The following is a 12,793-nucleotide window of genomic DNA, read 5'->3' as shown; positions in this document are numbered from 1 at the left end:
GCTCGATGTCTTGTTGGCAACTGATATCAAGCACCATGTCCCAGAGGTCAGTCCTGGGGCCAGTTTTGTTCAACATCTTCATTAATGATCTAGAGGATGGGGTGGACTGCACCCTCAGCAAGTTTGCGGATAACACTAAGCTACGGGCAGTGGTAGATACGCTGGAGGGTAGGGACCAGATACAGAGTGACTGAGACAAAGAGTGACTGAGGATTGGTCCAAAAGAAATCTGATGAGGTTCAACAAGGACAAGTGCAGAGTCCTGCACTTAGGACGGAAGAATCTCATGCACAGCTACAGACTGGGGACCGACTGGCTAGGCAACAGTTTTGCAGAAAAAGACCTGGGGGTTGCAGTGGACAAGAAGCTGGATATGAGTAACAGAGTGCCCTGGTTGCCAAAAAGGCTAACGGAATATTGGGCTGCATTAGTAGGAGCACTGCCAGCAGATCAAGGGAAGTGATTATTCCCCTCTATTCAGCACTGGTGAGGCCACATTTGGAGTATCATCTCCAGTTTTGGGTCCCCCCCCCCACTACAGAAAGGACGTGAACAAATTGGAGTGTGTCCAGCGGAAGGCAACAAAAATGATTAGGGGGCTGGAGCACATGCCTTATGAGGAGAAGCTGAGGGAACAGGGCTTGTTTAGTCTGCAGAAGAATGAGGGGGGATTTGATAGTGGCCTTCAACCACCTGAAGGTGGGCTCTAGGAAGGATGGAACTAGGCTTTTCTCAGTGGTGGTAGATGACAGAACAAGAAGCAATGCTTTCAAGTTGCATGGGGGAGGTCTAGGTTGGATGATAGGAAAAATCTTTTCACTAGGAGGGTGGTGAAACACTGGAATGGGTTACCTAGGGAGGTGGCAGAATCTCCAGCCTTAGAGGTTTTTAAGGCCCGGCTTGATAAAGCCCTGTCTGGGATGATTTAGTTGGGGTTGGTCATACTCTGAGCAGCGGTTGGACTAGATGACCTCCTGAGATCCCTTCCATCCCTAATCTTCTATGATTCTATTAATGCAATTTAGAGAGGGATAGATTGAGGGAAAGGGGTTAAAATGATTTGCCAAGGTCAAACAACAATTCAATGGCAGAGACAGAAAGAGAACACAGGAATCCCCATTCACAGTATTTTACAAGACAACATCACCTGAACAAATGGCTGGAGTCTGATAGCTATTTTAAAAAAATCTGAATTTAAGGTTTGGCTACTAGCATAACATAGTGTACTATGAGGTGAGTGCCTTCTATTTGGTAGGCAGGCCAATAAACCATCAACAGAGGAGATGCTTCTAATATACTAGAGAATGGTCCAACTTGCACAGTTCCTAAGCATCCACAAGTGTCTGGAATTGGAAGAGGACTATATTTTACAGGAGACAGTTTATTTCCCAGAGTAAGGGTCAGTGTAGTGTACACAATAGCCATCTATTTGTTCAAATGTCTGAGGATGTATGGAAAAATGGAGCACCAACAAAGGAAGCAAAATGGAAGTTCACAATATACAGGTAAGCAAAACTTCAAAATTCCACTTAGGAATAAGCTTAAAAAGGGCTTAAGAAGACTCAGCACCTTGAAGTACAAATTGATGAGAGCACACACTTCTGTCACAATACCCTTAAAATGCATATTTTTAAGAATTCCATGTGCACTTCCACAGGAGAATACGCAGTTAAACATATAGTTATGTCAGCTTTGTCAACATGGTCTTTTTTGCTTTAGTTTTATTAAATGCAATCTATTATTTATTTACTGTAGCGCGCACTACATGGTAGGTGGTTTCCAGAGAGACGAGCAGGAACAGTTCACCAGTAAGGACAGACAGATGATGCTATGAAACAAAGGGCTGACCCCTTTAAGAAGGCCAAAGGCCCAAGCACAGCCTGCTACTGATTTCAGTTAAGAATGGAGGCTGGGATAGCAATGAATGCAGACAAGCCAGGAAAATATAAGGCAGGCTTCTTGGTCAGTCTGCAAAGACCAGGTATGAAGCAAAACCAAGTGTGGGGGTATTCAGCAAAAGAGTTGAAAAGTAGCCCACGCGTAGCTGCACAGGAAAGGCCCTGTGAAGAAAGCTAGAGATTGGCATGAGAAGAAAAATCCCTAAAGAGTAAGAAGTTATTTGGATAAAGGCTCAGTTCACTTTGCAATACTATTACCAAAAAAAAAAAAATATACTGTTTTTCCCTCTGATGATTGAAAACACAAACAAACTAGTTCTTACCTTCCTTAGGACTGCCAAAAACAATTACCGTCACATTGGTTGAAGGATTTTTTGGTTTTGCTACAAAGAATATATTGTTGGCGGCTTGTAAAGACGGATGAACAGATTGCAAGTCCTTCAGAGTGATGTTGGCAGGCACGGCAGGGTCTAGAACAAGCATTGGCACTTTAATGCAGTGTGTCAGTAAACACTCCAGTTGCTTCTCACTAGAACAAAGTATCAAATGTATATTTAATGCCAATAGAAAATTAACATATGTTAGCATTTGAGATACAATATACACAAGTCTGTGTTAGCAGCATTTCTTTGAACACTTCATGTGTCTGTAAAATGTGACCACTGTTATAATTTTACGTGGCTTACTATTTGGGAGAGAAAGAAGGAGGGCTGTTTTGCTAAACAAAGGAGAAAAAAACTCCTATTGCTACAACAACCACATTACTGCTGACCTGATCTCACCATCACCACAAAAAAACCTTGAAACAATAAAAAAGTTCCTGTTTCCTCTGTTAACATTTGTAAAGATTGTGGTTAATCCAACTGATCTTCGAACTACACCAACCCAAGCGAAGTGCCATGCAGAATGGAGGATGGGGATCTATCCTATCCTATTACCATTAATAGCCCTTCATCCCCCAGCTAACTTTAAAAAGGCAGTTTTCCAAACAGCCTATGAGAAATCTGGCCCACAATATGGAAATATAACCACCAGATTTATCATCCTAAAATGAGAAATGCCAGAGGGATGACCTTGGAAAGCATCGTTTGTTCAAGGAGTACCACAACTGTCCATCTCCATATTTTTAAAACATTGAGTCAATTTCATATCAAAAAGCCATTTTTGTTGGGGAAAGGCCAGAGACTAAAATCTTCATACAAGCATATTATGAAGCATTTAGCAGAAAGCTTTACACACAGCTCCTACAATTAAATTTCAGATTTTGTTCCCTTTTCCCACCATATTTCCTTTATGTGAACATCTTTACACAGCTCCTGAGACCTACGACCAAGTGGAACAGAAAAGCTGTAATGTAACGTCTAGAATGCAACGCATACAGACGTGGCCGCACCTCTATATTACATGCAATTACATGTGACACCATGAATGTAGGAGGACAGGTGAACACAGTTTAAAAGAGAACTTTAATGCTTTATTGGGTTAACCTTTAGAAGTGTAAATTATCTGTGACCAAAGATCACAAGTTCACAATTTCTAAACTTCACAAACTTTCACTTTTGGAGAAGTACACCCATTTTCATAAGATTCCCATTATCTCTGTTCAATGCACATATTGTGATTTTAAATTTTTGAAATGATACAAAAGAAAAGAATTCACTGGTCACAGGAGACCAAACATACCATGAACTGAAAAATTAATTTCAACCAAAAATGTAAGCCATCTCTTGCTTTCTTTGACTTCATTATTTAGTGCCAAAAAAGTTTACCTTTTCCTAGGCGGTTCTGTTGTATTTTTCCCAAGGAGTTCCCTAAACAAAACAAAAAAGTTACATTAAATTATACTGAGTCAATTATAAAAAATTTGGGCTGAATATTCAGACATCTGAGCATAGAATGTCTTGTGAAACTGAATGATTTCCATATTGGAACACTCCACCATAATTACTCCAGAGGATATGAAGGAAAGGTTATTTGCAGAGGAAGGAAAAACAGTCTTGTGAATAAGGCATATGACGAGGACTTGGGGGAGGTCTAGGTTGGATATTAGGAAAAAGTTTTTCACTAAGAGGGTGGTGAAGCACTGGAATGGGTTACCTAGGGAGGTGTTGGAATCTCCATCTTTAGAGGCTTTTAAGCTGCAGCTTGACAAAGCCCTGGCTGGGATGATTTAGCTGAGGTTAGTCCTGCTTTGAGCAGGGGGTTGGAACTAGATGATCTCCTGAGGTCCCTTCCAACTCTAATCTTCTATGATTCTATGAATTAAGTGACCTTAGTCCTATATCTGACTCTGCTACAGACTTCCTGTGTGAGCTTTAGTAAGGCATTCAATTTGTGTGCCTCAGTTTCTCCATTTATAAAAAGGGGATAATAATACTTCCTTATCTCACATTGGTATTGTGAGGCTAAATTCATTAATGTTTGTAAAACACAAATTCTTGGGAGGAAAAACTATTTTTATATATATACACATATATAGACATATACATATATGCAAAAATTGTAAGGTTTACAGAGCCAGGACTGTGCCCAAATTTGGAAAGCAGCCAGCACATTTTGACAGCTATTTGCTATGTAAACAATAAAAATAAAGTATTATTAATAAAAAGCCACATGCACATTGAATTTCACTTTTCAATTGGACTATTACTGTTAACAAGCTAGCTACAGACCATAACACACGAAAAGTGGATCACCTTTTATTTACTTTTTTTGTTTTTAATTAACATTGAACACCATAACAGGCTGAGTAACAGAATGAGATGATTTTTTAGGTGGTGCAAAGATTAGGTGAAAAGCCTAAAGAATTGCTCACCAAGAACTGAATCAATTGTTCCAGGACAACATCTAAGAAACCTGCAGCAGCATGTGTTCACTGAATGGCAGGCTGCCTAGGATTTGAAGTCTTTGGTGGATCATTTTATAACAACACAGTAAAGTTTAAATAGGTGCCTCCAGAACAACTTAATACTTAAAAAAACTGAAGCCTTGAATGTTGCAATACATGTTTTTCCCAGTTCCCTTGCCCAGTAAAGCTAACTAATCTGTTTTATATCATCAAGCGAAGGATTTTCTTCTCTGTACTGTCTTAGCTTTTACGGCATTCAAAATCTAATTTTAAAAGGAGCACTCAAACACAGGTTTTAATGAAAGGTTTTACCAAGCCCAACAACAAAGAAATGCTTCATTGTGCTTTCAAAAAGTTTGAAGTAAATAAGGTTCTCTCATATTCAAAAACTTTCCTTTGCAAAGCTGCAAAACCAAACCAAAATTATTTATTTGCAGAGAGTCACTTTTGTGCATGGCACTTTAAAAACAAGATATGAAAAGGTCACAATAAATGAATATTTTCTTTGTATTTGAGAGATTGCCTAAGTAGTCAGCTCTTCATTCCTTGAAGGAGTTTTGAAATAAGTTCATTTTCAGGAAGGTCAAGTGTAAAAGAACAAGGAAATAAAACTGGCAAGTCTTACTTTGCCTCTCCATGTAGTGTAACATGGAAAAAAGGGACAATGTCCAATAAGCATTACTGCAGCCAGCTAGAAACGACTGTATTATGTCTCCGTTGAACAGATTCTTACCTCATTATTTTCTGTTCTTCCTCCATCTGTTCTCTGACCTGTTGCAATTCTTTTATCAACTCAACATCTGTGCCATTCACCCAGGTGTACACCACATCAATTGGCATGGGCAAACAAAGCCTACATAAATCACACAAAAAAGCAGAATAACCAGTTTACAAGTGTTTGACAGTAGCACCAATTATACTGTGAAACAAAAGGCAGTTGAAACTCGTGGACTATACGTTATAAACGGGAGAAAGTGAAACGCTGCTCTCTATCTGAGCATTATTTCCCAACTATACAAAAGCTTTTAACATACACTGCAGAAATAAAATTAAAAGAAAGGGACAAAGTGATCCGCTGCATCAAACTTAACTAGTTGTCCAAATATTAGTTATACTAAATAGGATGCTTTAACATGTTCAAATTTCACTCCAATTTTTTAACCAATGACTTTGAACAACCTCCTATTAAAATAATAGTCTTTCAAATCCTCCACATAACAATCCAGGCATACTCTTAGTACATGGACTACTCAAATGAGGACAAAACAGTCTGAAGTACAGAAAGTACCGAGACTATTTTGAATCACATCTTTATTGTTGGTAAATTATATAAAACAAGAGAAAAGACAAGAAAAGGGATGAAATTCTGGTCCCACTAACTTAAACAAGACCAGGATTTCATTCCAGGAGTCTCTCTTGGGTATCCACATTGAGTTTAATTAACAACTAAAGCAGGGTCCATAATATAGACTCTAGACAACAATAGCCAAATTCATCCTCAATGCAACTCCAACGTCTTTAGTTGCACAGATAAACTTCCCTATTTTTTTTTTCCATGCCAAGGTCCACAGATCTTTTACACTGGGATTTTCATAGCAGTGTGCCTTCACTGGGAAGCAGGAACATGCTTAAAATATGGACATCCAAAATGAGGTAGATTGTATACATGAATTTCATCTTCCCCTGAGTACTAAGGTACGGAGAAGTCCTCTGCCAACATAAAAAAATGACATTAGTGAAGGCTGGATGCCCAATATGTTGAATTTGGTGAATTAATGGCCATCTGGCAGATTTCAGTACAAAAGACATGCAGAGCAAACTGGAGGGAATTCCAGGAGGCAGAGCCTTTCCCTGATGCCAGTGACTGACAGGTCTGGTTCTGCCCCACAAGTTACAAGCAGGCTTATGTCCCCATTGTAGTTGATCGGTGTACCTTAGCGTGAAGAACAAAAATTTTAAACTACTCTTTTGGGGTCTTGCATATTAAGGGATACATTCTGCCACTCTTACTCATGTGGAGTAGTATCTTACTCCAAGTGTTTATGAATAAGATGCTAAACACGTTCAGGGTGATGGACTGTAACCCGAAGGCTGGATAGCTTTGTCATAGAATGGCCAGTGAACAGTAGAAATTTTCTCTCAACACACTTCATTGTGTGAGAAAATGTGGTGACCCTGAGATGTCAAAATGCCCCATGCTTCTACTGTCCATAGTCTTCACCATGTTAGCTTTTAACTTTGGCTTAATCAAAAAAAAAAAAAAAAAAAAAAAAAAAGGGGGTACCTGATTCAGAATAATAGTTTGTAATCATCCTGTCCTATCCAAGTCAACTGCATAAAATAATTTAATAATATGCAAACACTACAAACAAAAACCTGTATTTACAACCCAATGCAATCTCCCCTGAAATCAGAAATGAACTCCACTGAAGCAGAATTTGGTCCTTGACTTTCACTGTCTCCATCTAAACTTGAGTTTTTGGAACTTACAAAAACTCAGAATTTGGTTGACCTTTTTTCATTTTAATTAACACACTCCCGCACAATAGTCTTTCAGCCAAAAAAGAAGACATCAAGGTCTGAATTTATAATAGTCTTTTGTTAAGCATTCAAACACCAAAAAGCACTAGCTAAATAAATATAGGGCCTGTTTCAGGCAAATAAAAATGAACTTCAAATACTGATCTAAATTTAGCAAGTTTGACTAACTTGAGGTAAATTAAGCACTCTATAGAAATTAGTTTTAGCTAAGCAAATTATGTTTATCATGTCTACTCAAAGACTTGAAATGCTGACACTCCATATTAGGCTATTTATGATCTCAGATCACTATATTACTTTTTAAGGTTTGTATAAATTTCTTAGTGAGATTGGTGGAATTACGTTCCCACATGAATGACATGACACTCCTGCCCTGAGAAAACAAACTCAAATTCCTTTTGATCTATCAGCTGCTTTTAATACTGTTTGACCACAAGGTGGTGTTGGCAAGGATGGATGATACTTGATGGGGAAAGAGCGTAACCACTGAAGAGGACAGACAGTACTGAATAATTGCTCCATTACCTCAAGAGCTCTCTCGGATAGTGTACTGCAGTGCTTTAGTCTGTCACTCCTGTTTAACGTGTATATGAGGTTGCTAGAAAGAGACTGAAATCATCTGGTTTATAGCCCCATCAGTATGCTAGGGAAACTCAGTTCTACAGATGAACTTTACCAGACCTGGAGAGTTTAGTTGATTAGTTTTCCTAGTGTCTGATCAGGCTTGAGGCCTGAATGAAAGTCAGTTGGATGAAACCCAGATAGGACAAAGGCCATGGTAGAAAAAAATCAAGCATAGAAAATAACTGTTCCTTCAATTGAGGGAGTATGTCTGCTTTTATTGTTCACAACTTAAAGGTACCTTCTGGATCCTCAGCTTCTAGATGTTCAATACAGCAGTGGTGGTCAACAAAGTTGTCTATCTTCACTTGGCTTGGAAGGTGCAATGCTTCCTTTTTTTAATGCCTATTTCACCATGGCTCTCTCTGCTTTTGTCCCCTCTGGAATGGATTACTATAATGTATTCCATATGAGGGTATTCCTGAAATCCACAGACAGCTCTATTTCTGGGGAATACAGACTTTCACTCTGCAGTGCGTCACATGGAGTATATTTCACCTCAGCTTCATGGGATTGTACTGGCTTCTGACATGTTAATAGGTTAAAAACACCTTAAATTAAACCTATCAGGTCTGTCATGGTTTAGGTGGATCTGAGTAACGAGCTCTTTTTGTGGGCTGTGACTGGCTGGATCATTCAGGAAAACAATCTGTAGAGCTATACATCTAGACCCTGAGTGTTTTAACTGCAAGGGCCTTGACTCTGGAATTTGTTTCCCTCCTTAGTCCAACAAAGCCCAGGTATGTCGACTTTCTGGGTATAATGCAAGGCCTTTTAACTCACACGTCTTTTGAGGAGCTGAGTTGAAAAATAATCTCAAATCCAACTCTTTCTTAAGGGAGATTTTTAGTGCTAGTTTTGACTTTTAAATTGTATTATTTTTAAACTGTCACATACTAACACTAGATATGGATATATCATATCAGTTAGAAAATATAGTATAAATTGCTACATTTAAAAGGTGCCAATTACAGTATTGCCATATTCAGCCACATGCTGATAATTTTAAAATAAAATTAAGGAAAAGCATTTTATGGTTATATGTATTTGTCTATAAAAATATTATGTCTCAGTTACAATGCTGGTTTGACAAGTCTGCTCTCCATCAGCAGGGAGTATAAAGCAACCAGTGTCTAGCAGATTAGAAAAATGTCAGAACAATTTCACTTACCTGTTTGTTTGTGCATAGTCTGAAGGCTGCTCTTAAAATTGTTTCCAAACACTCATCTGTAGGTATTTTTTTCTTAAAACAATTCTATATAACCATAATGTTGTTTGGGGATTAATGGTTACCAATAAACACTAATAAAATGTAGGTATTTTACACAGGTTATACATAATACAGCACAGTGATTAACTAGCAGTAGGATTAGTCGATAGCATTAAGAGATAAAATTTTAGTTCTTCAGTCAGTCTTTTTCCAAGTTTTTAGGATATATTGCACTGCCTCTTCAAAAAATATTTTGCAGACTTTTACATCTCAAAAGGTACGTAATCATGACATTTCTCTTTTAAATTTAAAAGGGAATAAAAAACCTATTTCAGCATCTTCCTCCTCAAATGCTCAGTATAAAGTTGCTCAACGAGGTATTCAAGTTAGAAAAAATTAAAATCTTTCTGCTTTCAAATTTCAATGTTTTCTTTTTCCTTACAGACTGATGGATTTGCTCTTCATTTCAGACACCGAATAAGGAAACTAGTGAAGTCGAAGATAAGGTGTCTAATCCCTCTCTCCCCGAAGCAGGAATTCTGTAACATCTTGACATGGAATTTAATATTAACTGAAACTTTGAAATTTGGGAGGTTTCCAGACAATAAAACAATTGTCTTATTATTTAAAAAACATGTTACTTTTACCATACCTTCTTTCCCCCACATAGCCTCACTTCCTGGTTGCCGGCCGAAGAAGTTGGGGGTCAGATCTTGTTTGACCAGGAAGTAGGAGCTGACAGCTCTGAAGAGGGCATTTAGCTGCAGCTATGGGAATTTATTGTCCCTTCCGGAGGAGGTCCAGAGCCTACCAGGCTCATCTCCTACAGCTTGTTGTGTGGGGGAAGGTTCAGGGTAGATAATAGCTCTGTTAACCATCTTCACCTGCTGGCACAGTCCTACTACAAGCACTAGCTCCTCCTCCTCCCCACCCATCAGCTTTCCAATTTCTTCCCCTCTCCCCTGTCCAGATTACAACTCTGCTACTCCATTCCCCATCCCCAGAGCCCCATTCAGTTCCTTTTTGGCTCCCCATCTCCTGCTTCTTCCCATCTATTCATGGTGCTCACTTGTTGTGCCACATTAAATTTAGATTGTAAGCTCTATGGTATTAGGCAGGGACTCTCTCTTCACTTGCTTTGTTTGGCTCCCAGCACTTTTTGGCACACTCAAATATTATTTGGTCATGTCCCAGAACGGCATACAATCTAAATTCAAACACATTACAACAAGCAAGGGTTGTTAATAGATGAAGGAGGAAGGACAGAGGTGGAAATCATACAATCACACAATTAACAAGTAAGGACCCCTTGATTCTCACATGAGAGACCGAAGAAGCAAGTTTTTAAGGATTTTAATGAGGGGAAGAAAAACGACCTGGGGAACAGTTTTGGGGTAAGCGTTCTACATACGACAGACAGCATGAAAGGGAGACAAAGAGAAGGCAATGAGGCTAATGTGTCTCATGAGAATGCTGAAGGAGACCAGGCTGGAGATGAAAGAAAAGCTTCAATGTTGAGCCTTAAAGGCAAGAACAAGAAATTTTTCTCATTCTTACAACTATTTAGTACCATTTCTTATAATTATTAATAAAATCACCAGTTTTTTAAAATAAAAATAAATAATTTTTTAAAAATACAATTATTTTTTTAAAACAAAAATTTGTACAGCTATTTTAAGCATGTCAGCCAAATTTTATGTAAATCAGCCAAATTTTAACTTTACAGTGTTATAAAGAAAATCATATTATAATGTATTTGTGTCAAGTAATGGAGATGTTCTTTTATTTCTTCTAAAAGACACTACTACAAAGTAGAAAAAGTACTAGCATGTTCCCAAGAACTGTACTACTCAATGCCATAAACTGCGTGATCACTTGATATCTGAAAGAAATGTGTGTTACTTTCCATTCATTTAAACATTTGTTTACTTTCATGGGAACAATCCTCCCAAGCCCAATTTGTTGTTGGTCCCTCCTTTTCATTCAATTTCATTTCAGAGCATAGGCACAGACAGGATAGAAAGCATTAAAATCAGAACTCCTCTTTCTACAGGTTATGCAAAAAGCAGAAGGAACCTTATGTCTGTAAAACCTCACCAAAAGACTCCATCAGCCCCCATGCTAATTCAGCTCACATGGCAAGAATATCCAGTTAATCATATTCCTTGAACTACTCTAGTTGACAGATGCAAGAAACATACACCCCTAAACCAAAATAATTTTTGGTAGGCCAAATCCACGGCAACTCCAACATAGAGTAGCTAGTTGTATATAAATCTTCTGACAAACCTCCCAATAATCCAGACCCCTTCCTACCTCACCTGACAGAGCAAACTAATGAACTCAAAATATAGAGCACTCCGGTGCCTCCTCTGAAAACTTTAGGACTTGCTCAGTCACCAGTTCCACTCCTTCACTGCTCCTTCAGCTCAAGAGTGGCAAAAGTCTCCTCTACAAAGCATTCACTGAAGAACCAAAGCAGAAAAGAATTAGGCTGCACACTGCAAAACAGAAACTGACTATATCCACACAACAGTGCTGAGGCTTGCATATCTTTTTTGGAGAGACACCACTGTTTTATCTAAATCCATGTACCTAGTTACCATAGTGACAGGCATTTTAGAAATGGATAGAGACAGAGAGACCAACAAGCTCCACTCCATAGTTCTGCAGAAACATTTCAGCTCTAAACTAACAAGGATTATCATCTGTAGAGCTACAAAAGTATCCACTTTCATCTGCTGATCTTTTCTGGGGGGGAGGAGGGAAGCACAGGGAGGTGAAGAGACAAGGTAGGTCTGAGGCACTACAACAAAATGTATTGTGGAGAGCAATCCTGCACTAGCAGGCGGACGGACTACATGATCTAACCATTCCCACTCCCCAATTAATTTATATGGTCCTATGACCCAATAAATTTTAACTCTGATTCTGGTTTTCAGTGAGGTCCTCTTTTTAGACAAGCTTTCAGCTGAGTTTACTGAGGCTAAAAGAAACCAAACGACATACCCTAAGTAGCTCTTCCCACATTGCTGCCCACAGTCGTACTGGTTTCCTGAACAGTATACCCCATGATTATTCAAAATGTGAACTAAAACACCATAAGAAGCCTCCCAAGAGTGGTCACAATTTAAAAATAACTATTCATATGACTCAGACTTGACTCTACTGTGACCAGTTTCTCGATTTAAAATTATTCAGTTTAAAAGGTCCTCTTTCCCCATGCCTTGTGATATTTTCCACTAAATAATGACCTCCATAAAAAGATCAAGGAAAACTTAACAATATATAGAAAATAACACTTCCTGAGATGTTAAAATAAACCAAGCTGGAACTTTGTCTATTTATATTTGTCTATTTATATAAAATACAGCTTTTAATATGCAAAATTAGTCACCCTTCCCCTCTATTTTGTTCAGTCTAGACTGAAGTGCTAACAGTGTAAAAAACCGCTAGTAAACAAGTTTAAAATCGGAGTTCTTATGTTACTATCGCTTCCAATTTACAGATATTTTCTGATTTAATACATGAAGTGTAAAATCAAATTCAACTTTAGTACAGACTGCTAAAATTTGTTGGAGGAAAAACACACAGATATACAGCATGTTACTGCATCTGAAACGTTTAGCAAACACACAGAATAGCTAAATATGAAATACTACAACACCAAGAGTA

At 38.3% G+C, this 12,793-nt stretch overlaps 1 protein-coding gene across 1 annotated transcript in view; it reads right to left on the bottom strand.

Annotated features, from left to right (window-relative positions):
- Positions 1 to 12,793, bottom strand: part of GNPTAB (N-acetylglucosamine-1-phosphate transferase subunits alpha and beta) — a 63,360-nt gene that overhangs the window by 38,225 nt on the left and 12,342 nt on the right. Inside the window, exons 3-5 of the mRNA XM_067536014.1 lie at positions 5,480 to 5,599; positions 3,668 to 3,709; positions 2,222 to 2,427 (exon numbers count right to left, since the gene is read on the bottom strand). Of these exons, the coding sequence (XP_067392115.1) occupies positions 2,222 to 2,427; positions 3,668 to 3,709; positions 5,480 to 5,599 (368 nt within the window). The remainder of the gene's footprint in view (positions 1 to 2,221; positions 2,428 to 3,667; positions 3,710 to 5,479; positions 5,600 to 12,793) is intronic.

The sequence above is a fragment of the Emydura macquarii genome, unplaced genomic scaffold (assembly GCF_026122565.2).
Source record: "Emydura macquarii macquarii isolate MOO-44397 ecotype Brisbane River unplaced genomic scaffold, CSIRO-AGI_Emac_v2 contig_3530, whole genome shotgun sequence".
In the NCBI taxonomy this organism is placed as follows: Eukaryota; Metazoa; Chordata; order Testudines; family Chelidae; genus Emydura; species Emydura macquarii.
Note: the sequence above shows the minus strand (reverse complement) of the source record. Positions and strands in the feature narration are given on the sequence as shown.